A 26,501-nucleotide genomic window follows, 5' to 3' on the forward strand; every position below is an offset into this window, starting at 1 on the left:
GCACAAAGAAGAAACAGATATGGTGCTACAGGATCTCCCTGACGACATCCTCTTTGGATATTAAACTGTTCAGATAAAAATCCACATTGAAGAACAGATGCACAAAATTCTGTATTTAAAATTGTTACCCATTCAATAATGTTTTTACCGAATCCAAAAAATTCTAATACTTTATACACAAAGGTCCAGGATATTGAATCAAAAGCTTTTTCAAAATCTATAAGTACAAGCAACCCCGGTATATTTCTAGATTCAGTGTAAGCCATAAGATCATAAAGAAATCTGGTATTTTCACCTATGTATCTTCCTTTTAAAAAGCCAAGTTGAGTATTTGATATAATATTGTCCAGGGTGGATCTTATTCTATAACTAATACAACCTGATATAAGTTTATAAAACACATTTAAAAGTGTAATAGGCCGCCAATTTTTCAGAAATTCTCTTGGCTTATCACCTTTTGGTAAGCATGTAATTATCCCTAGTCTTTGAGAGATAGGGAGTTCTTTTTTCTGAAATACATCATTTATGGCAGGTACTATTAAATGTTTCAAATCTGACCAAAAAAATTTAAAAAATTCAGCAGTGAAACCATCACTTCCCGGTGATTTATTGTTTTTCATATTTTTTAACACCTATAGACTTCATTTTCCATAATATTTCCCTCAAGTGATTTGGCAACATGATTATCAAGTTTTGGAACCTCAGTAACTGTAATAATTTCTGCCAGATCTATATCGAGAAGTTCTGCGTCTGCAGAAGTATACAGTGATTTGTAATACATCCTAATTCTGTTTAAAATTTCTGATTGATTGTAAATTACCTCGTTGTCTGTTTTAATCTTTTTGATAATCTTATTTAAATAGTTACGGGATTCTAGTTTACAAAAGTATTGAGATGGCTTTTCTCCATCTTCAACCCATCTGGCTCGAGACCTTATAACATAACCTTGTAGCTTTTCTTTTCTCAAATTCTCAAGATTTGTTTTTTTCTCTTCTATTAACTGTAGATTCAATATATTCTCTGCCTCTAATTTCTCTATTTGTGCAATTAACAAGACTTCTTCTTTATCTTTTTCTTTCTTTCTATATGACGAATATGAGATTGTAATTCCTCTAATCTCCATTAAGAGGACTTCAAGAAATGTACTGTTATCCATATCATCTATAAGCACATTATTCTTTTCATATTGTTTTCTAATAGACTTTATTGTTTCTTTCACCTTGTTAACATATGTTATGTCTGTAAGTAAAGAGTTGTTAAATTTCCAGAGACCTTTTCCTTTCTTAAAGGTATTAAATTTTATATCAAGAACCACTGATGAGTGGTCCGATCTGTACCCTGGTTTAATTGCTAAGTTTTCAACCAAATTACACATATTTTCAGAAATTAAAAAATAATCTAAACGTCCTTGTTTCACTGGATTTTTCTTCCGCCAAGTAAACATTTTTAAGTTTGGATTCAAAATCCTGAAATAGTCAACTATTTGTAAATCATTCATAATTTCTAAAAGTTTTTCTCTCCCCTTTGGATTGTTAATGTTACAATAATTTTCTGTATCTATTGATGGGTCAAGAGCCAAATTAAAATCACCGCATAATATAAAATAATCATTGTCAAGCTCTAATAAAGTTTCTCTTACTAACTCATAAAACTCTGGATTATCTGTGTTTGGTCCATAGATATTAATTAAAGTAACTTTATTATCCTCGATTGTCATATCGAGAGCTAACAGATTACCATTAATGTCCTGTTTCTCCCTGTGAATCTGAAATTCAAAATTGTTATTAAACAGAATGCATACCCCTCTTGAGTTTGACTTGTACGAATTGAAAATACATTTATATCCCCATTGTGTTTCAACGTAAGGTTCTATTTCTTTTGTAAAGTGAGTATCCTGAAAACAAAGAATTGAATAGCCCTTTTTCTTATAATAATTTAAAACATCCTGCCTTTTGGTACCTGTTGCCAAACCTTGACAATTCACCGTTGCTATTTTAATTGAGTCACTTATTTAGTTTGTAGCAATTTAGAAAAAAGCAATAAAATAGAAATCATAAAAAGTGATAGGCACCATCTTTTCAGATAATCGAAGCACATATTGGTAATAGAAAAACAGGGGAATATGCACACACTCACCAACACACTTACACAAACAGTAAACATGATATAATTTATAGTATAGTGAGCCCGATCTCACAGTCAAACGAGCCCGATCCCACAGTCAAATGGTGTCGAAACAAGGTCCGCTCCGCTGCACATTTGAACAATTGTATTCAGTATCCTTTCAGTTTTCAGACACATTGTCCAGAATATCGAATTTGTGGCGGTTTCCTTCTCCGTCCAGAGCAAACACTTTTCCATTATAATACCAGGCACTGTGAATTCTCGGATCATTGTTCAAATCACGCACTAGTTTAGCGTTCATTTGTGTTAAGTGGTCATGCATAATAAAGATGTCTTTTAGATTTTTCTCAGATCTGTTTTTAATAACATGGACTTTGATGTCGTTGTTGCGGAATTTTGCGATGACAGGACGTGGTCCTTTTCCATCTCCCCCCGGGATACGATGAATGGCCAGGATATCTTGCTGTTCTTGAGAAAAGAATTTTTTCAAGATTTTTCCTACATATTCCAATGTAAAACTTTCTTTGTCCATTGTGGCCCACCCTACCCCTAGGGATCATGGTTTTAACAAACTTCAATCTACACTACCTGAAGATGTTTCCACATTTCATCTTTCTTGGCCCAGTGGTTCTGGAGAAGAAGATTTTTCCAATGTATTCCCATGTAAAACTTTAATCATCCATTGTGGCCCTGCCCTACCCCTGGGGGTCATGATTTGAACAAACTTGAATCTACACTACCTGAGGATGTTTCCAGGTAAGTTTCATTTTCCTTGGCTCAGTGGTTCTGGAGAAAAAATTTTTTAAAGATTTTTTCTATGTATTTCTACGTAAAACTTTGATCATATGAAAATGACTAATCATGGCTTTGCAGTTCTTGAGAAGAAATTTTCCTATATAAGACTTTGATCCTCCATTGTGGCCCCGCCCTAACCGGGGGGGTCATGATTTGAACAAATTTGAATCTACATTAGTGAGAATGCTTCCATGTAAATATGACTCATAAAGACTTTGCTGTTCTTGAGAAGAAGATTTTTCTTATATATTTCTATGTAAACTTTGATCATCCATTGTGGCCCCGCCCTACCCCCGGGGGTCATGATTTGAACAAACTTGAATCTACACTACCTGAGGATGCTTCCATATAAATATGACCAGTCAGGGCTTAGCTGTTCCTGAGAAGAAGATTTTTAAAGATTTTTCCAATATATTTCTATGTAAAAATTTGATCGTCCATTGTGGCCCCACCCTACCCCTGCGGGTCATGATTTTAACAAATTTGAGTCTACACTACCTGATGATGTTTCCATATAAGTTTCATCTTACCAGCTGGTTCAATGGTTCTTGAGAAGAAGATTTTTAAAAGATACCATTAATTTTTCAGTAATTCTTAATTATCTCCCCTTGGAAGAAGGCGTGGCCCTTCATTTGAACAAACTTGAATCATCATTACCCAAGGATAGTCTGTGGCAAGATTGGTGGAAATTGACCCAGTGGTTCTTGAGAAGAAGTCGAAAATGTGAAAAGTTTACGCACGACGCACACCCACACGCCCGCTCGACGACGGACAAAAACAGCTAGCAATAGGTCACCTGTGTGATTCAGGTGACCTAAAAAAAAAAAACCAAACAAAGAAACAAAGAAAAAGAAAAACAAAAAAACCCACCTAATTTACTGTCCAAATCCTGGAATTTGCCAGTGTTCATGCAACCTTATAACAACAAAAAGTGGGGGGGGGGGGGGGGGGGGCAATCAGCATCTAAAGGAAAATTTACTATCGCAAAATACTATACTCAGAAAAAAGTGTCCCCCTCCCCCTGTTCTATGGGTCTGTGGGGTACACTGTTTATATCCAATTTCCATTGAATTTTGACTCTGCTCCACTCCTCAAAGCCCTTAATTAAAATATAAGAGCACAAGCAGGTATACATTTTTCTTCTTTGGCTGGCCATGGTTTTTTTTTTTTTTATATCAAAATCTAACAATATGTGAAAGGAGAAAAATGTACCTCAATACACTTCTAAATTCCAGTTAACCATCCTCATCACAAAGCAGGTCAAGGAAACTATATTTTTCATGCATTTCACATATTTTAATCTATAACTATATATGGAAGGAGAGAAATGTACCTCACTATGCTTATACATTAGTATCTCTAATTTTATCCTTATACAGTTACAAACAACTGTTTTTTAAATGTTCAATTTTAGGTTTCCTCCACACCAATTTCTTAGCAGATTTGTAGACAATTGTCTGTAATCCCATCTTGTACTATCAGTAAATACTGTACAAATTTCATGTGTGCATACCCTGGCCCAAGACAACAGACACTGAGGTGTCTGCACAACTATCATGTATAAAAGGCCCATATTGACCATTTACAGTTTGAAATGTAGAAGCTTAAGAGATATTGTAGAATTTGAACTGAATCACATGTTGCTGATAAAATGTTAACATGTAGTAAACCAGTATGCTTTGTCATTCATTCAACAGATTGGACAACGTTCTTGGTGAGCAACTCTGTGTGAAATAACAACAGTGGCCAGATATATTAATTTTTTACTTGGACATGCATATACTCAGAATCACCCATTCTTTTCATAGGCACTTGGGTCAAGGATAATGTATATTTTCTATATAATGTATTGTCGAGGAAATTCGAACTATATTCATAAAATTTTTTTTAGCGCACAGTAGTTATTTTTAGTTTTTTGTCAATCTTTCTGCCAAAATTTAGCAAATTATGATTCAATCAAATTTGATTCCACATGATTGAATCCTGTTTTTTCTCTTGAGGTTTTTTCTCTGTCCCATTGAGTTCAAGATAATGAGGTTTGACTGTACTTTGTTTGCTAAAGTAGAAGATTTTTAAAGAAACTATGCATTTTCACAATATGATCAATAGAGCCCCACCCTAACTCCAGAACTCCTGACCCCGAGGGCATAAATTTCACTATTTTGATATAGGACTAAATGCTTATTACAATCATGCCAAGTTAACTGTTTGATGTCCAGGAATAAAGAAGATTTTTTAAGATTGCATAATTTTTTTTTAGTTTGAGCCCCATCCTTCAGGCCCCAGGGGGTGGGGATCATGAAATTCATAAATTTTGGTCTGCTTCTACCATAGATGTCATATGCTAAATTTGGCTGAAATTGATTCATTAGTTTCAGAGAAGAAGCTGAAAAAATTCAAATTTTATTGCACAATGGGTGACGACGAACAAAAACAGATAGCAATAGGTAACTTTAGTAACTCAGGTGACCTAAAAAACATGAATCTCCATCACCCAATGATGCTTTATAGCAAGTTTGGTTGAATTGGCCCAGTGGTTCTTGAGAAGAAGTCAAAAACATGAAACATTTTCTGTAAAAGTGAAATGTTTATAGACGACACAATACAGATGGACACCAGACTCCCTTTGAGCAGAAATTAAAGCTCACCTGAGTCTAATTCGGCTATGATGAGCTAAAAATTTATTTAAATATTTATCTTCATTAAAAAAAAATCATTGTAATATAATGTTAACTTTTGAAAATATTTCTGGAGGTAGTCGACAAAACAACACTATTGTTTGCAGTCCTTTACAATTTTGTAAAAGTGTTATCATGCAAACAGTTTGCAAGATACAAGAAGATATCCAAAGGACTAATTTATTTTCAGTATATGACTTATCTCCACCCTGGGGCCTCAGAATCATAGACACAACGGACACGAATTTTATAACTTTGGTAATGGTTACAATCATTGCAATCATACAATCAGTTTGTCCACTAGATCTGCTTTAGGAAAGAAAAAAAAATTCAAAGATATAATGAATTTCTTAATACCTTACAAACTTAGCCCCATCCTTTGGCCTGTACCATGGGCCAAAGGTTACATATTTCACAATTATTTTGGCAGAGAGCTGTTTATTATAATCATGTTCAAACTTGCCTGCTAAATTTTCATGAACAGAGAAGATTTTCAAAGATATGATATATTGTATACAGGGTATTTTTCACCACCCCCTCTTTTATTTTCGCCCCTTTTACCCTTCTCACAGGTGGGTGAATTTGAAACGGGGCAAATTCAAAGAACACAGTATAATTTCTAAAATAATCCTGTATACAGTATTTTCAATATATGACCAACTAAGCCCCATTCTTTGGGCCTGAGCAATGGACCCATGGGTAAATTTCACAATTTTGGTAAAATATTGAGTGTACGATCTTGCTCATTATGATCATGCCAACAGTTTGCCTGTGTAACTCTAAAATTCATGCTTATTTATTTTTGTGGATTTGAGTCAAAATGCTATATTATGAATTTAATACAGTCCTGTATCAAAGAAGGTCCATCAAAGGATGACATCAGGTTTATCCAAAAAAAAAAAAAAAAAAAAAAAAAAGAACAAGCAAAAAATTGTAAAAATTTGTCAACAGTAAAATTTTCCAGCTTTACATTAGATTTACATGAGTAAAGAAGATTTTTTAATACGAGGGGTGATCAAAAAGTATGTGAACTAATTGAACTACTTCCATAAAAATATGAAAGTAGCCCTCTCCGATTTAAATGCACATCTACCATCATTCTGCCCATGCATGAATCACATGGTACAGGCGGTCACGTTCTGTTTACAGAAGCTAAAAGATTTTTCAGTCTTATATTTCTTACACTGCAAGTTATTTTTTTTTACAAAAAGAACAATCCATTTGTCAGAAATGGTTAAATCTCGGCAACAGGATAACCTTTCCCAGAATGATCATGGTGACCATCACAACCAAAGTCTTCTGTCTTGAGAGCGTCATTTATCCAATGTGGATAAAGTATGGGTGCCTTCTTTTTATCATATCTGATATGATTAAAATCTAAAGTAAATGGTATTTAAAGGATTTAATAATAATATTATTGTTAAGATATTCAACTATATTTCTAGCTGTAACTTGGCAATCTTTCATAACAAATTGCTCAACTAAGTACACATCTCTTCCCCAGCTTGTTTTCACTGGGCTACAGAAAAACATCACTTTTAACCATCTCCATTCCTTCACTAAAACAATCAATCCAATTAATGACTGTACTTCTGGCAAGTCTTTTGTCTTTATAATCCTTGTACAAATTATTACATGCTACGTACTGCAAAGGAATTTCCAAGATACATATTAAACTTTACAGCTGTTTGTTGCTCGAGTACGACTGAGTCAATCATTTTTTGTGACAAGTCACCTACATGTCATTTTCACATTGTGACGTCACAAACATGGAGCAAAACATTACATAACATCTGCTATTTATAAAACATGTGTATGACAATATGTGTGCCAAAGGACAAGGTGCGTTTGGTGCAAAATTCGGCCCCATGTCAAAATTAAATAATATTCCTCAAAACTCTTTGAGAGAGTTTATATTTTCATGAAATTATTAATATATGCATGTACAAAGCTTTATTTTTGTTTTATATAAACGTAAAGGTAGCATACTTTACGATAACGTTGCGATATTTTGACGTTGCTTTATGCGACGTCATGAACAAGAATTTAACGTCATGTTTTAAAATAAATTCAGCTTACATGTATATTTTATTAAGTACTTTAATTAAATCTCATTTTCATAAACGTACATTTCGATGTATTGGTATACATGTGGTAGCATATCATGCTTTCTAAATTATTTTTCATAACTAAAGACAAATCTTTATATCAATTGGTATGCTTGGCTTTGAAAATTTTTGAATCATAAGGGGAAAAAAGGGGTGTACATGTACAGTACATTCTTAGAGGATTTCTCACTTTCCGCGCCTCGCAAGATTTTGGCCATCCTGCTTATCTGCATTATATTTTCAAAAAACAAAACAAAACAAAAAAAATAAATAAATAAATAAATAAAATTTTAAAAAAAATAAAAAAAATAAAGCACATTTTACTTCTCCGCAAGTACTTGACATTGCTTTTCTGTGGATTGATTTACATAAGTTTACCTGTATCTATATTATAATATTTTATTTGCGCTGTCCAGAGGAAGAGCCCATTGAAAAAAGGAATGCATGCGACCCTTCGTTTATTTTTATCTTTCAGCAGTTTCGGAAACATTCCAACATCGAAGTTATCAGCTATTAAGACCGCAGAACATTAACTGGCAAAATTGGAAATATACAGCTCACGTCATTTCCGTCTATTACAACCAAAACATTTAATGATAGACAATGAAATGGGCGGGTGCAATTCGACACGCACGTCCGCGAAAACTTTGGATTGAAATTCTAGTTTGAAGTTCATTTTTGAATCCACCTGAGCTATTTCAAATGCAAAGTGTAAAAGTATGATCCAAAAGACCAATAATTCAGTTCCCTAATATATGTTGTTTGAAATTCAAATTCATATGAGTGTTTTAGCCTATAATTTTAGATACACGTAAAAGTCATAGAAGACAGATATTATTTTTTCAGGGGACGGCCATTTGATTCTAGAAGGGCAGGGGGTCAAAAATTGTCGAGTCAAATCATGCCTTCACATGACAAAATATATTTATTTCTAAGATGACAAGAGCTATTTTCTTTAGTTTTGTCTTCACTGAAAAATGTTTGACAATTAAAAACAGGGAGGGGTTGTCCAAACTAAAAAAAAACTTTTTTAATTTCCAAGATCGTCCCCCCCCCCCCCCCCCCCCCCCAAAAAAAAACAAACAAAACACACGCATAAACATGCAAAACAGGAATGAAAAGTTTTTACCTTTTTATTTCTTTAAAAACACTGGACAGAAATTTTGATTTATATAAATTTCAAACTATTCCGAAATTGAAATTATTTGTCTTCTGGGTCAATCATTAACACCGTGATTCTGGCGTAGCTGAGATGGATTGAAAATGAATTTCAAACTAGAATTTCAATCCAATATGGGTTATTGAACAGACAGAACGATTTTTTATACGCGTTAACCTACACATTTTCACAATGTCAATGTTTTGTGATAGCGTTTCTCTTCAAACATTTTTAAATAGGAAGGATTTCACAAAACCTTGACATTGTGAAGATGTAAAGGTTAATGCGTAGATGACCTACAGTCTACTTGGTCTTTTAACGATGTCTAAGAGACTTTTACATTAATTCATCCCCGTGGTAGACAAGGAGCAAAAGGTACTACCTGGTTCATAGAGGATTTCGCGGAAAGGAATAAAAAAAACTAATACTTCCGGTAAAGAAGGATTTTTCGTGGAAAAGCAATGTCGATTCGCTGAAAAATGTAAAAGCACAATTGAGGAATTGTCCTGTAATTTTTCCCAGAAAAGAGAGTGAGGTGTTCCATACCAACTCAAAAACAAAAAAAGATCGGCCCGAAGGAGAAAACATTATTTAAGAAAAAGAAAACTAACCCAAACCTGAAATACCTATTTTGAAAGGAGGATGTCACTTTACCTTCCTACATATCTTACAAACTTTACAAAGTTTTCTTAACCCTTCCTTCTTCATATTTTTTTTTTTTTTTTTTTTTTTTTTTGGTATTTTTACTATATGAATTTTATGCTCCGTGATCGGGAGGTCGTGAGTTCGAATCTCGGCCACGACAGACCTAAGTCGATAAAAAATAGGTAGCAACTTCCCTCGCCATGCGCTCGGCACTTTGAAGTGAAAGTTGCGGGTCCTTCGGATGAGACCTTAAAAACCAAGCCCCCCCCCCCCCCCCCGCGGATCCCTTACTACTTCCTCTGATACTTTTGTGACGACAACCTACGCATGCTGGTGTTTTAAGAAAGCTCTAAACACCAATTATGAAAAACATTTTTTAGACTTTGAGAGCATTTTATCATATAAAGGTGTACATTATGGGCTAGTCTAGTTTATTTCAAGGATAAAGTGCCTGCCTTAAATTATTTCCCCAGGAAAATTGTTCTCAGACAATCAAGTGTTAGTGAACGGATTTCGCTGTTGTTTTACCTATATCGGTAATCTATATGTAAATACTGTATTCAATTACTTTATCTTGGTCTAATATAATGTTAAGAATACCTCAATTTAATATTGTGAGCCTAAGTTAACCCTTGAAAGTAGATGGCCTTTTGTTCATAACAAACAGAAAGCAATATTTTGTTATTCGGGGGAAAGGAAGCAGACAGTACAGTTGGTACTGTTTACATATTTTATGGGGGGAGGGGAGGATCTATTCAGTGAGAACTTTGATTAAATGAAATATTTATAATTCCTGTATCACATATTGTAGGCGTAGAAATTAAAGCAAAATAGTTCTACATTCAGTCTATTGATAATTAATTAAATGTATATTTTGAAGATGACAATGACCTAAGTCGATAAAAAATGGGTAGCAAATGTTCGTTCGCCATGCGCTCGGTGCTTTGAAGTGAAAGTTGTGAGTCCTTTGATGAGACCTTAAAAACCGAGGCCCCATGTTACGGCAGGCGTTGGCACGATAAAGAAAAGGGGGGGAGGAACACCCGGCATGCCGGTGCTGGATCTGCCTTTGAATATACATGATTGTTGATATGGATATCCTGGAAGTCATTATTTCAATAACCAGTAAGCATGGTGAGACCGACATTTTCTATAAAATCCAGCACCGTGGAATCCATTTCACAATAAACCCGATGCTTATACACTGTAAATGCATTTATTAGATAAATCATTTTTTACGTTCTAAGACACCCTGATTATATTTTATTTTAATTTTTCCCTCCAATTGAAACAGTTAATAAGAATAAAATCAGCTATATTTTCTGCATTACAATAACATGTACGCGCCCCGTTCAAAAATATTTCACTTATGCACAGATATTAGTGGATATATACTTATCATTTCTTAGTAAAGATTAATATCTGTTTTAGTTAACAAGACAGAATTTAAGTTTTGCAGGTGCGCGCAGATAGGCGATTCTATTTCGGATATTGATACAGAAGGATAACAAGCAAACGATGTGATTTTTGACAATCAAAGGGAAACACTTTTTTATCCTCTGCCATACGTCACTTCTATATTATGTTTCTATATACAATTCATATAGGTCTGTCGATCTACAGTAATATTCAGAATATAAATTAAGAAGAGCAATTGGACACAACCCCCCTCCGATATCATCACTTAGTAATTTATAAACCCCCCCCCCCCCAAGTTTATTGTTTTCTTTTTTTTTTTACATTATGTAAATATTACATCCAACCTTTATTCAATCGCTATTAAGTACATAAAATGCTATATATTACCCCTTTTTGACCATCTCGAGAAATGATGTGACCAAAATACATTTATGTGATGTATATGGCTTTACGGGTATATTTTATGAACTCTTCAAAAAAGCTAACTGAAGTCATCGATAAAACATTTATGACTTTCTAGAATTATGTTCGAAACTGATCTACATTGTACATATTTTATATATTTTATAATGAGAGGCGCATTGTTAAATCTATTGTGGTGTTTTGCCAATTCAATTGTCTTCTATCTTGGAAACTTAGCCTTTAATTTTCACTATACTAGCTCAAAAACCCCCCCCAAAAAAAACATGTCCATGTACATGTAAATGATCCATTTTCCCAACAGGTCAAATAGATGGGCGAAACAATTGTGACATCAATTTTCAAAAATGACGTATAATTGTTAAATTATAATGTTCAGCTTGTCATGAATATGGACACAGGCACTGGGTAATAAATAAACTAGATGTAAAATAATACATGTATTTATACGACAAGTGTAAATACTGCATTTTTTTTCTGAACTGCTACTTTTTTCAACCACCTAACGTCCAGATATATTCTAACTCGGACCACTGTCGCTTGGTTAGGGAGCGCGGAAGTAAGATGCTATATATATATATACTAATAGGCCCAATGTATCTGAATTCGAACAACGTGTAAAGAATTAATACAGACCAGATCTTCATAACATTGATATGATGATTTTATCCTTTATATTAAAGAATTTTTAGTGATACATGGTGAGGTATTATTTAGATCTAGCAAAACACCGTCGACTGCATGTGTATAGCATGCTGAAAAATGAACACATTTTTTAAAAATAAACATGGTCCGCACAATATCACCATCGTAATTTTTTGCAAATAAAATGCTTTCAAATCGATGTTTCATTTGTGAAAATTTCAAAGTGGTGATATAATGCGGACCTATCGAAAAATGCTTATAAGTCCCAGATTTTTAACGATTTTTCCGGAAATACGCATTCCGTGCATGATTTGACCATGAATAAACAGTATACAGGGGACACATTCTCAAAGTTTGGGTTTATTTTTTTAACAAGCATATATCCAACCTTTAATTTCAATGTAAAGTTTTGATTCAGCGTAAACTTTAATTTTTAGAAATTCTCAGGGCCAAATATTATATCAAATGAACCTTGTCCTTTCATTTTGATCTGAATTGTGGTTTTGATAAATTTGATAGTTTGCGAACTTTTTGATCACCCCTCGTATATTGCATTTTCAACTTTGCCCCACTTGGACTGAAATCTGAACCCCAAGGACATGAATTTCACAATTTTAATAAACAGCTCACTGCTTACTTTAATCATGCAGTTTGTCTGCTTAATGTCCATGCAGGAGTAAAGAATAAGATTTTTGAAGAATGCATAAATTTGGATGGTTCTGACCACACCCCCAGTCCTCTGGGAGACAGAGACCATGAATTTCAAAATTTTTTATTCCAATTATCCACATGTAATGGTTTGACCCATGGATATCGGCCTGGGTAGCTCAGTTGGTAGAGCACCTGACTAGTGATGCATGGGTCCCGGGTTCGATTCCCGGTCCAGCCACACATTTTCTCCTTTCATGTTATAGATTTGGTGCCGTTGACCACCCCTGGACTTGCAGGTGAAAGTCCTGCCAGGGGCTAATAAGAATGTGGGTAGTGTCTTCGAGGGCAAAGAGAATTTAGGGAGGGAGGAATGTAATGGTTTGGGCCATGGATACTCAGTATTTTAAGTAAGGAAATGGAAAATGCGATCTAAGTACCTTCTTTAAATGTATTATTTTTAAAAATCTTTATTACAAAGTAACTGTTTACATGTAGGAAAGGTAATATATATATCCATAATGGATAGGTTTGGGTCCGTACTCAGTACCAATTACATCGCATGTATCAGCTGTGTGTCACATGACTGGTATAAAAATAGAATTGTTATGCTGAATGGAAAATCATGCTAGTGCAAGGGCTTACGCATGTTTTAGGAGAAAAAAATTGTTACGCATTAAAAAAGATTTACATCAGCTACCCAAAAAGTGCCGAGAGCTAGTTTGAACTGTTTCGGAAATACTCGTAATTTTGCTGAAAATGCGTACAATAGCTAAAAATTCCCACTTCGCTTAAATTCTGTCATGAATAAAAATTACGTTATACCAACCAAAATCAGCTCCCAGCACTTTTTAAAATATACATGATATAAGCAATTGATATTCCTTATTTCAGCTCAAACACCCTAGTCTATGCCCTTGCACTTTTGAGGTTAATTAGGAATACACTTGTCGTGTTAGCAATATTCTTTACATTCCCTGTCGTTGTGCAGTTCCATAGCACCTAGATTAACTGATAATCTACATAATTGTTTTAAATAAATCGTTTTCTTTCAATTTTATTGATTAGATTTAAACATTGGCAACGGTTTTATATTTATTTAAGCATTTATGTAATTATTAAACCAATGGATCCACTCCTCTGGATCACTTGTACTGCGTCAAGTCGAGGCTAGTGACGCCATTTATGAGATAAGATTTGCTTCTAATCACTCGGCAGTATTGTTATCAAATGTTGTGATTTTACATGTTTTTATAAATAATTGATAAAATAAATGAATGCAAGTTGTCATTTACGCATTATCATGTAGTAAAATTGATTTCTATTGCTTGTGAAATTTTTAATGACGTCACAGTGAAACTTCCCATACGGTGCATCACAAATGTGAACTCAGGCCTTCCTTAACATAGCTGAATATCGGCCTGGGTAGCTCAGTCAGTAGAGCATCTGACTAGTGATGCAGGGGTCCCGGGTTCGATTCCCGGTCCAACCATATATTTTCTCCTTTCCTGTTACACATACATGCTTTATACCACAAGAGGCCCCGGGGCAACATCGCTCACTTGAGCACTTTGGCTAGGAAAAAGCAGAAATCAGTTCAGTATTGAAAAGTTTCAATAAAAAAAGAGGCCCATGGGCCAAAACGCTCACTTGAGTAACTTTGGCCTTGCTGTTTTTCACCTGATCCCCCCCCCCCAATAGTACTTATTGTGGCCCTGTCCTTCTCCAAGGGGTCATGATTTGAACAATTAGAATCTACACTACCCCAGGATACTTCCACATAAGTTTCAGCTTTTCTGGCCCAGTGGTTCTTGAGAAGAAGATTTTTAAAGATTTTTACTACATATTTCAATGTTAAACTTGGATTCCCTATTGTGACCCCGCCCTACCCCCGAGATCATGATTTGAACAATTTAGAATCTACACTACCCCAGGATGCTTCCACATAAGTTTCAGCCTTTCTGGCCCATTGGTTCTTGAGAAGAAGATTTTTAAGGATTTTTTTCTGCATATTTCAATGTAAAACTTGGATTCCCTGTTGTGGCCCCACCTTACCCCCTGGGGTCGTGATTTGAACAATTAGAATCTACACTACCTCAGGATGCTTCCACGTAAGTTTCAGCTTTTCTGGCCCAGTGGTTCTTGAGAAGAAGATTTTTACTACATATTTCAATGTAAAACTTGGATTCCCTATTGTGGTCCCCCCCCCCCCCCCCCGGTCATGATTTGAATAATTTACAATCTACACTACCCCAGGATGCTTCCACATAAGTTTAAGCTTTTCTGGCCCAGTGGTTCTTGAGAAAATTTTTTTTAAAGATTTTTGCTACATATTTCAATGTAAAACTTGGGTTCTCTATTGTGGGCCCGCCCTACCCCTGGGGGTCATGATTTGAACAATTAGAATCTACACTACCCCAGGATTCTTCGTCATAAGTTTAAGCTTTTCTGGCCCAGTGGTTCTTAAGAAGATTTTTAAAGATTTTTACTACATATTTCAATGTAAAACTTGGATTCCCTATTGTGACCCTGCCCTTTCCCCGAGGTCATGATTTGAACAATTAATAGCCATTCTCTGTAAGCATTTAAACTCTTATATAGGGAGTGTGGCACGCTAGGTCTTAGATTTTTATGAAACTTGGCACACATTCCTATAATGATGTATGAAACTAAAATTCATAATAAAATGGTTGCTATGGTCAATGGTTACCATGGCAACCAACATACATTTTTCATGGCCTAAAAAATGCTAAATTTTGATGAAAAATGACCATTTTTGACTAATTAAAAGTCTTTAATACAACAATATATTTACATGACTTTATCTTTTTGTCAAAATACATCATTTTTATAGTTCTTTAGATAATTTCTAGTATTTGAGTAACTTGACCTCATAGAAAAAATATCCCCCCTTTTTAGGTAAGATTTTTCTAAGGAAAAATTGTAGATTTTACGTTCTTTTGAAAAGCCTGGTATAAATTTTTGCGGACTTATTGGAAAAAATAAATACATTGGTTTGAAAGTCCATATATAGTTGTAATATAAACTGCAAAGAACCACTTGGTATTCATATCTTGTTTTTATGTTACCATGGTTACAAACTAATGTTTTTTTTAAGAATTCCAGACAAGGCAATAGGTATCTACTATCAGTTTCCATATAAATACCTGAGTATTTTAAAATGGATTAAAACCAAATTTGTACATGTAGTACACATTAGCAAAAACAAAGAAAAAAAATCAATTTTCATAACAAAAGGTCAAAGGTCAAGGTCAAAATGACTCGATTTAGATGGAAGAGTAAGGAAACTAAGCACATTTTTTCAATGCCATAACTAATACTTGTGTTTTAAACAACATAATTATGAATAAACAAAATTACAGTTCTGGTGGACAATACATGTAACTAGCATCACATGAATTGGTAAATACGGACAGGAGGTCAAAGTTCAAGGACACAATGGTATATAAAATTTGCCTTTTTGTCCCCTGCTTTCACGTAAAGTGAGGGATATTTATTTAGGTCTGTCTGACGTCCATCCATCTGTCAGTCTGTCTTTCTGCAACACTTTCGTTTCTGCACGATCTCTGAGTCTTTGAGTCTTTGCAATGAAAGAACTCCCTGTGGCCTAAGGAAGACCCCCATTGATTTTAAGGTCAAAGGTAAAGGTCATGAATTCATAAATTCTGTCTGTTTTAACACTTTATTTCCGCGCAATATCTCAAAAACTTTGAGGTTTTGCAATGAAATTTTACACTGAAACTCCCTATGGCCTAAAGAAGACCATTATTGATTTCGAGTTCAAAAGGTCAAAGGTCAAGGTCAAAAATTTATACATTCTGTTTGTGTGTAAAATTTTCATTTCCGTGCGATATCTCAAGAAGCTTTTAAGCTTTTGCAATGAAATTTTATATCATAACTCCCTTTGGTCCCGCCCACAACTCTTAAAGTATCCCGTCCCCCCCCAACCCCCACCATCCTCCGACCCCACCCCTCAAGATCCGTATATGCTCTTTTTTCCTTAAGCAGGGGACACAGCTTCTCTGAATTAGCTTGTTAGTATAGCATTTAACTTAAGTCCTTGAAAATATTGAAAATAATCTGTCCCTGCCTTCTTCCTACGGTTTTCATATTTTAAAATGAACATGATAAAGTAACCAATGACCAGGACTTATTCCATCCCTTCCAGGAACCATGTAAAAGCACTTACCCCACATAAATTGGTAAGAGTCATTTGTAAGAAAAACACGGATCCCTTGTGAAACATTAAGAAGCATTATAAAGCGGTTCATTCATAAGTGATTAATCCCAACCCGCCCCCATTCCCGAGTATAGATTTTTTGTGTTTAATTTTATGATTTTTTTTCTTTTGGTAGAAAGGGGTGGGGTGGGGATGGGGGGGCTTGTCAGAAATGTGTATATGTTTTCATTATTAATAAAATACAGCTACACAGATTTACTATTAGTTTTAATGCTACAAGGTTCAATCTACACTTTTCTTAGTCTAGAGAAATGATAAACTTGATAAAAATGATAACTTTAAATATGATTCAGACAATTTGTATTTCTATGCAAACACCCCCCCCCCCCCCCTAAAAAAATCGAAAGTATAATTTTCACTGGTTGAAAGGAATCAATTACAAAACAAAACATTTTCATTACTGACCTTAACAATTTTGTTTTAATTCTTTTTTTTTTGGATAAAGACCATTCCCTTGAAGAAACTACTTGGATCAGGAACATTATCGATTTCTTTGTACATATTTTCAAAGTCATTGAATAAAAAGTTCAAATCTGAAATATACACAGATAACTTTTCCCTTTTTTTACTGAATCAGATACAGATAAAGGCAAACAGTAGTATTAAAAAGATTGAGTTTTCTGTTACATCCCTCACTAATACAGGGTTTTTAGGTGCGAATTTTTTTCTACATGTAGCCTTTAAATAGAGATAAAATGTACTTTTACGTTCTTTAATTTTAGAATGAGGGTGTAAAGAGTATCAGTTTATATTTTAAATGTAGCAAATCCTATGAAGTGAAAACATTCATCATATAAAAATTGTAAATTATGAATGACATAAATTCTGTTTGAAACTGCATAATATGACTGCGTTGACTATGGTTTAAGGGACGACCATTTGATTCAGAAGGGGGGGGGGGGGGGGCGGGGCAAATTTTTTCCGAGTCAGATTATTTATTTTCATGGAATTGAAGGACAGATTATTTATTTCCAATATGATCCAGGACAGATTATGTATTTTTTGCTTCACTGAAAAAAGTCTGAAAATAAAATAAACAATCCACCCGCCCCAAGGGAAAACGTCCAAACTTTATTTCGTGGGGGGGGGGGGGGGGGGGGGGGGTAGGCATTTGTTTCCGGAATATTTTTTTTAACCCATTAGTATAATAATAATACTTATTATAATATGGGTTAAAAAATTATTACCGAAACAAGTGCCTTTGGGTTGGAGGTTGTAGCACTTATCAAAGATGGATTATTTATTTTCCTGCCACTTGAGGACAGATTATTTATTTTCAACATTTTCAAGAACGGACTTTAGTTTCTAAAATCTGTAACCTCCCCCCCCTCCATCGCATCAAATGATCATCCCTTTAATGACAGACATCAACTTACATACATCATTCAATATAAACTAACTTCAACTTCCAGTTCTGTACAAACATGTAAATGTAGCTTGACTTTAATTATTTAGGTAAAATCAATATCCTAGTTCTCTCACATTATAATTAGGTCTTTCCACCTTTCTGTGGAAAGACCTATTGAAATGCTTATGTTTATTAGGTCTTTCCACCTTTCTGTGGAAAGACCTATTGAAATTGTTCTGTTTATTATTATTATTATTATTATTATTTTTATTATTTTTCCGCCGAATGGTTTTTTGTTTCAAAAGATATCGAAAAGATTCATGGTCCATAAGAATGTACTTTGTAAAAGATTTTTGCAGTTGACCCTGTGTATATGAACTTTGACCCCTTCAGGAGTTACAACCCCTTTCGCAATAAAACCTTGTTATCGCTACTCCTTCGAAACCATAAACCGTAGAGGTACGGAACCTTCACCAATGTCTTCGACTACTTGAGGGGACTCTTCAATCTTTTCATTGCGAAAGTATTCGTCGGCCCCTTCTATGAGTTATTGCCCCTGAAAGTTTTTGATGTTTATGAATAATTAAAAATTTTCAAAACGATAAGTCGTAGAGACATGAGACCAACTGCATAAGATTAATTGACCCTTGACCTTAAAATATATGCAAAGGTCAAAGGTCAAGGTCATTCCAAAAATGAGAAATTAAGCTCTTTTTATATCTTTGTTGTCTTTCAACATATACTATATATCTTTGCATCTTTTATATGTCCTCTTAAAACTATTTCAAATATTTCATACTTGTCCCCAAAGTTTGACCCCTTTAAAAGTTATTGCCCTTTTCATTAAAAATCTTGTTATCGCTACTCCTCCAAAACCGTAGACCGTAAAGACATCAAACCTTCACAAATGTCTTCAGGGTCTTTATACACAACTTCAATCTATTCAGTGCGAAAGGATCCGATGACCCCGTATATGAGTTATTGCCCTTTAATGTCTTTTTGCTTACTGTTAAACCTTATAACTTTAAAACTAAAAGTCATAGAAGCATGGGGTCAAGTGCAATGTGACCCTTGACCCTTGACCTTTACTATTTTTTCAAGGTCAAAGGTCAAAGTCATTTCGAAATTTTTAAAATTTTCATTTTTTCCATTTTTCAAGCAATTTCTGGTTTCTCTTGTATAAAAATAAACAGTAGAGAGTTAAATATGAAGAATATATGAAATTTTAAGAAGGTGGAAAGACCTCTAATTGTTCGAGAACAATTAGTCTACTAGTTATAATTATTATTATTTTTCCGTTACCGCCTTTTGAACCGAAAGACTTTTCGAAGAACTTTATAGTTCATGATACTCGACATCAAAAGTTATTTCGAAAAACTACCCAACGAGTATGACCTATGACCCCTTTCGGAGTTCTTGCCCCTAGTACGAAAAACCTTGTTATCGCTACTCCTTCAAAACCATAAACCGTAGAGGTACAAAACCTTCACCAATGTCTTCGACTAATTGAGGGGACTCTTCAATCTTTTCATTGCGAAAGTATTCGTGGACCCCTTTTATGAGTTATTGCCCCTGAAAGTTTTTGATGTTTACAAATAATTTAAAATTTTCAAAACGATAAGTCATAGAGACATGGGACCAACTGCATAAGATTCATTGACCTTTGACCTTAAAATATATCAAAGGTCAAAGGTCAAGGTCATTCCAAATATGAGAAATTAAGCTCTTTTTATATCTCTTTTGCCTTTCAACATATACTAAATATCTTTGCATCTTTAATATGTCCTCTTAAAACTATTTCAAATATTTCATACTTGTCCCCAAAGTTTGACCCCTTTAAAAGTTATTGCCCTTTTCATTAAAAACCTTGTTATCGCTACTCCTCTGAAACCGTAGACTGTAAAGACATCAAACCTTCACTAATGTCCTCAGGGTCTTTAGACACAACTTCAATCTATTCAGTGCGAAAGGGTCCGATGACCCCTTATATGAGTTATCGCCCTTTAACGTCTTTGCGCTTACTAGTAAACCTTATAACTTTAAAACTAAAAGTCGTAGAAGCATGGGGTTAATTGCAATGTGACCCTTGACCTTTGACCTTGAATATTTGTTCAAGGTCAAAGGTCAAGGTCATTTCAAAATTTTTAAAATTTTCATTTTTTCCATCTCTTAAGCCATTTCTGGTTTCTTTTGTATAAAAATAAGCAGTAGAGAGTTAGATGTGAAGAATATATGAAATTTAAAGAAGGTGGAAAGACCTCTAATTGTTCGAGAACAATTAGTCTACTAGTTATTCTTATTATTCTTATTATTATTATTTTTCTTCCGCTGATTTTTTGTTTCGACATTTATCGAAAATATTTTTTGTTCATCGTAAAGGGCATGAAAAGTTATGAACAAATTTGACCCAACGGATATAACCTATGACCCCTTTCGCAGTTATTGCCCCTTTTGCTAGAAAGCTTGTTATCGCTACTCCTCCGAAACCGTAAACCATAGAGGTATGAAACCTTCACCAATGTCTTCGACTAACTTAGTACTTGCTTCATTGTATCATTGCGAAAGTATTCGTCGACCCCTTTTATGAGTTATTGCCCCTGAAAGTTTTTGAAGTTTACAAATAATGAAAAATTTTCAAAACGATAAGCCGTAGAGACATGAAACTAACTGCATTAGATTATTTGACCTTAGATCTTGAAGTTTATGTCAAGGTCAAAGGTCAAGGTCATTTCAAAATTTTCAAAATTTTCATTTTTTCCATCTCTCAAGCCATTTCTGGTTTCTTTTGTAAAAAAATAAACAGTAGAGAGTTAAATATGAAGGATATATGAAATTTAAAGAAGGTGGAAAGACCTCTAATTGTTCAAGAACAATTAGTCTACTAGTTCAGTTTTGTTTTGATAATGTAAACAACTTCCAGTCAGTTTTGTCCAATGATTTTTTTATCTCTCGCACTAAAGAGCTCACAATTATCAAAGGGAGATAATTCAATTTTTAAATGAATGTCTGCTATTTTAATCATATATTTCTTATATTTATAGACTGAATACCAACAATGTTTTTAAATGCCTTTTAAAATCAGATGTCATACTTTTTATTTCTGTGAGTAACATGAATTGAAGTAGCCGCATTTCATTGATTGACATTCCCAAAAATTGCATTTTTTCAGAAAAAATCAACTTTAGACACTGTTTCCATGGTAACTACTCAACATTCATATGATCTAACAATATTTTTTGGAGTAGTTTGTGAGGTGGTAAATTCTAGCCAAATTTGAAAAAAATCTGTGACTATGCGTGCCACAAAAGTTTAAGTGGTTACAGAGAATGGCTAATAAGAACCTACACTACCCCAAGATGCTTCCACATAAGTTTCAGCTTTCCTGACCCAGTGGTTCTTGAGAAGAAGATTTTATATTGACCCCACCCAATATTTGTCTTTTCTTCATTTAATCTCCCCCTTTGAATGGGACTTGGCCCTTCATTTTAACAATTTAAACTCCCCTTTACCCAAGGATGCTTTGTACCAAGTTTGGTTAAAATTGGCCCAGTGGTTCTTGAGAAGAAGTTTAAAATGTGAAAAGTTAACAGACAGACGGACGACGGACAACAGGTGATCAGAAAAGCTCACTTGAGCTTTCAGCTCAGGTGAGCTAAAAATGGTTGGGGTTGGGGGTTGGGGGGTGTATGATTTTAACAAGCTTGAATCTAAACTTCATAAGGATGCTTTTGAATTTATATGACACATAATGGTTATGCCGTTCTTAAGATGAAAATTTTTATTGATTTATCCTTTATATTCCCTTGTATAACTATAATCCCCTGTTATGGCCCATCTATTCTCCTGGGGGGTCATGATTTGAACAAATTTAAATCTAAATCAGCTGAGGACAATTTTATATTATTATGACCAATCATGCCTTTGTTGTTCTTGTGAAGATTTTAAAAGATTTTTCCTATGTAAAACTTTTATCGCCTATTTTGGCCCCACCCTACCCCCGGGGGTCTTGAATCTACACTACCTAGGATGCTTCCATTTAAATATGTCTAATAATCAAGGATTTGCTGTTCTTGAGAAGAAGACTTTTAACGATTTTTTTTCCTATGCATTCCTATGTAAAAATTTGATCATCCATTGTGGCCCCACCCTACCCCTGGGGGTCATTATGTAAACAAACTTGAATCTACACTACCTAAGGATGCTTCCACATTAATATGATCAATCACAACTTTTCTGTTCTTGAGAAGGATATTTTAAAAGGTTTTTTCCTATGTATTCCTATGTAAAAATTTGACCACCCATTGTGGCCCCACCCTACCTCCCGGGGGTCATAATTTGTACAAAAGTGAATCTACAGTACCCGAGGATGCTTCAATATAAATGTGACCAATCATGGCTTTTATGTTCTTGAGAAGAAGATTTTTTAAAGATTTTTCCTATGTATTCCTATGTAAAACTTTGATCACCCATTGTGGCCCCACCCTACCCCTGGGGGTCATGATTTGAATAAATTTGAACCTACACTACCCCAGGATGCTTCCATATAGATATGACCAATCATGGCTTTGCTCTTGAGAAGAAGATTTTCAAAGGTTTTCCCTATATATTCATATGTAAAACTTTGATCGCCCATTGTAGCCCCACCCTACCCCTGGGTCATGATTTGAACAAACTTGAATCTACAATACCTGAGGATGCTTCCATATAAATATGACCAATCATGGCTTTGCTGTTCTTGAGAAGATTTTTTAGAGATTTTTCTTATGTATTCCTATGCAAAACTTTGATCCCCAATTGTGGCTCCACCCTACCCCGGGGGTCATGATTTGAACAAACTTGAATCTACACTACATGTACCTCACAATGATTCTACATAAGTTTCATAACTTTCAAGCACAGTGGTTCTTGAGAAGAAGAATTTTAAATGATGCCATTAATTTTTTGCAAAATCATAATTATCTCGCCTTGGAAGAAGGTGTGGCCCTTCATTTAAACAAACTTGAATCCCCTTTACCCAAGGATACTTTGTGGCAAGTTTTGTTGAAATTGGCCCAGTGGTTCTTGAGAAGAAGATGAAAATGTGAAAAGTTTATGACAACAGACAATGGATAAATTTTGATCAAAAAAGCCCACTTGAGCCTTCGGCTCAGGTGAGCTGAAAATTGACTGAACACTGTTGAAACTGGACCAGCTGTTCTAGAAGCTAAAGAAGCTGAAAATGTTCAAAAGTTTATGATTGATGATGATGAAAAACAGGTAGCAATGGGTCACCTGAGTGACTCAGGTGATATTAAAAAAAAATCAAACAACAACAAATATACAGCTTACCTTTTCTTCTGCCTACTGCTTAATGTTTTTGTTTCTGTTGTATCTGCAAATGGAATAAACAATATAACCAGAGAATTTTTTATGAAATGAATATAGCTGTGAAGTAAGGAAGAATTTTATATACATTTTTTGTGTGGCAATGTTTAATTTATTAGATTCCTTATTCTAATTCAAGGTAAATTATATAAAAGACATTTACAAGCATATGGAAGCTGAAATAAATAAAGTTTTAATTTACCATAGCTATTTTTCTTTTCTATTTCTCGATCTAACTCAAAATTAAATCTCCTATACAAAATTTAACAATTGACTAGAATCAAATACACTGTACCAGGAATAAAGTAAACAATAAATAATCAAATGTATTTTTTAAACAGAAATTTAAAACTTGCATTTGCTCAAAACTTTAACTGGCACTTTATTATACTAATTGAAATACTTTATTCCTTGTCTTGAGCATGTTTAGTTATGTATGAGGAGACTAGAAATTACTGCCATTTGCTTTGCATTAAGACAGTTATACATTACTGTAACAACTAAATTCTAATTTAAAACTACACTTAATGATATTCCATTGATCAACTTGAGTGAACAATTAACTGCTCTCAAAGAGCATGGCAACTGATGCTATGACTGGCACTTGAAGGTTCTGAGATTTAGCTTGTAAAATATTACCTTCTAGTTTAATGGAATTATAAAAAAAATCAGGTGAATACCATAAAACGGGTATTTTCTTCGGTTGAAAATTTTTGCAATCAGACCCCTGACAGGTAGCAAATTAACTTCCGATTTCAATTTCTGTGGTTGCATTTATTTTTACGAGATATAAACACCAAATTCTAAGAATTTGGCAGAACACTGCCATGTTTGCTTTTTTTAAATTTATTATTAAAAGACATGCTGATCAAATTTAATGTGTATGAAAGCTGATACTAAGCTCTTAAGTATCTTTCAGTTTATAGTCTGCGTAAATTATTTTCTAATCCTTTTTATTTCATACATCAATAAGCATAATTCTTATTTATTAGAATATAGAGTAAGAAGTAAACTCAACAGTTATGAAATTGCATTAAACCAGGTTGACTGACATACGCACCACTTATTAGACTTGGGTGCATAAAATATCTGAAGTAATATTGAAGAAATATTTTGCGATTGTAATTTTTGCGGATTTGTCCTTTCCGCAAAAATTTGGACAACTGCAGAAAATATTTGCTATGCAGTATGCATATTTCATGATCTCACTTAGTATTTTTATTATGTATTAGCTCCAAAATGACATCATAAATCTGTGTGTTCAGCATAAATAGCAATTTTTGACCTCAAGAGGGCATCAGAATAGGGCTATAGAGGGCTTCTTTAATAAATAAGATTTTTCAAAGAAAACTTGCTTAGAGCTAGAAATGTTGTTTACAGCTCGATTAGGACTGTAAGAATAGGACTGCAAATTGGCAATTGCTTATATAATGTTCCTGTCAATGGTTGGTTAAAATACTATGCTTTCTGATCAGTTATGTTATCAGATTTTTATATTACTTCTATGATATCATTTCACTATTGGTCAATCATCTAGCTCTCCACAATATTAATATAAAAACATAATTATTTAGAATCATTGTTGCTTTGGTTTTGTGTCCACTCCTTTTCCACAAATCCAAGCACCGTCAAGAACAATACCTGAATCCATTCAATGTAGCGGTCAAGAACAATAACACTACCAACATCATGCCAACAACACTAAGCTTCAGGTTGAAATTCCTTTTTCCATGAAAGTTAAAGTCAAAACCATTCAATATCTCTCTTAGGCCTAAAAAAAAAATTGTGTGTTTCGGGTAACACTGATGAAAAAATTAGGGTAAGTTTTTTTGGAGGGATTTTTTTTTTTTTTTTTTATGAAATGACCACTGCAACAGAGATAGAAAATCATGAGAATATTATTCTGTATTTTATTTCACTCCGACATGTTTGAAAAACATCAGACAACAAAATTTTACAGTTTCATATCATTTTAATTTTTCATTTTCTCTTCATTTCAGCCAATACGAGTGGTTAAGTTTCAAATATGTGTTCGACCCTTGTGTTTACAACCTGAGTGGTTTCGTTCTGAATCCAAAAGATAACAGTTAATGGATAATTTAAAATTCTTTTATTAAATTTCTCTCCTGCAAGGGAAAACTTTCATTTTAACACAAATCACATATTCTTAAGTCAGTGTTTGAAATAACCATGCGCCCGACCGCCTGAGATGCACAAATTTTGCAGCAGGTGAACAAATTTGCATGTATTGACGCCCGGCTGGACATATTAAATTAAAATTTCGAGAATTAAAATTCATATATTTGATAAATTTCTTTCATATCAACTAATAGTTTCAGGAGCAAAGTGTTACAAACCAAGAGGAAGAATTCATCAATCTGTAGATTCTGGTTTGAAGTTATAGTAATCAGTGGTTCGAGTCGCATAATCATTAATTAAAAAACAAATTTATAAAAGACAATTATTTTCTCGGGATACTCATACTAATTAGATCTTTGGCAGATATGCATTTGAATTCAGAACAATATCATCTTTATTTATACTATTCGTTGTTGCAATTTTGAAGCAATTATATTTTTACCAGTTAAGGTTTTTGATCTTCAAAGAAGACTGTAATTGTGTGAATGTTAATTATCTAGTTATTGTTTACACTACAGCTTGTCCCTGCGTTTGTGGGTTCTTTCCAAAACATTCAAACAGGCTTTCTTCTATGAAAAAAAGCGATCTAAAATATTCCAATACACATATATCAAAATCTATGATTTTAAGAAAAATCTTTTAGAAAGATAGAAAAAAATTTTTATTATATGTACTTATTCATTATTTGTGCTATTTGTATGACAGAAACAATCTAATTGACACAAATATCTATTAAGCCTTTTACTCT

The 26,501-nt window shown here is 34.0% G+C and overlaps 1 protein-coding gene across 1 annotated transcript in view; it reads right to left on the reverse strand.

Annotated features, from left to right (window-relative positions):
- The window catches only part of LOC133197525 (uncharacterized), a 41,464-nt gene that overhangs the window by 14,127 nt on the left and 836 nt on the right, over window positions 1–26,501 (reverse strand). The window contains exon 2 of the mRNA XM_061333604.1: window positions 23,579–23,621. Coding sequence (XP_061189588.1) covers window positions 23,579–23,621 — 43 coding nt within the window. The remainder of the gene's footprint in view (window positions 1–23,578; window positions 23,622–26,501) is intronic.

Source organism: Saccostrea echinata, unplaced genomic scaffold, assembly GCF_033153115.1.
Source record: "Saccostrea echinata isolate AGI-Se365-2 ecotype Australia unplaced genomic scaffold, CSIRO_AGI_Sech_v1 ptg000030l, whole genome shotgun sequence".
Classification (NCBI taxonomy): domain Eukaryota; kingdom Metazoa; phylum Mollusca; class Bivalvia; order Ostreida; family Ostreidae; genus Saccostrea; species Saccostrea echinata.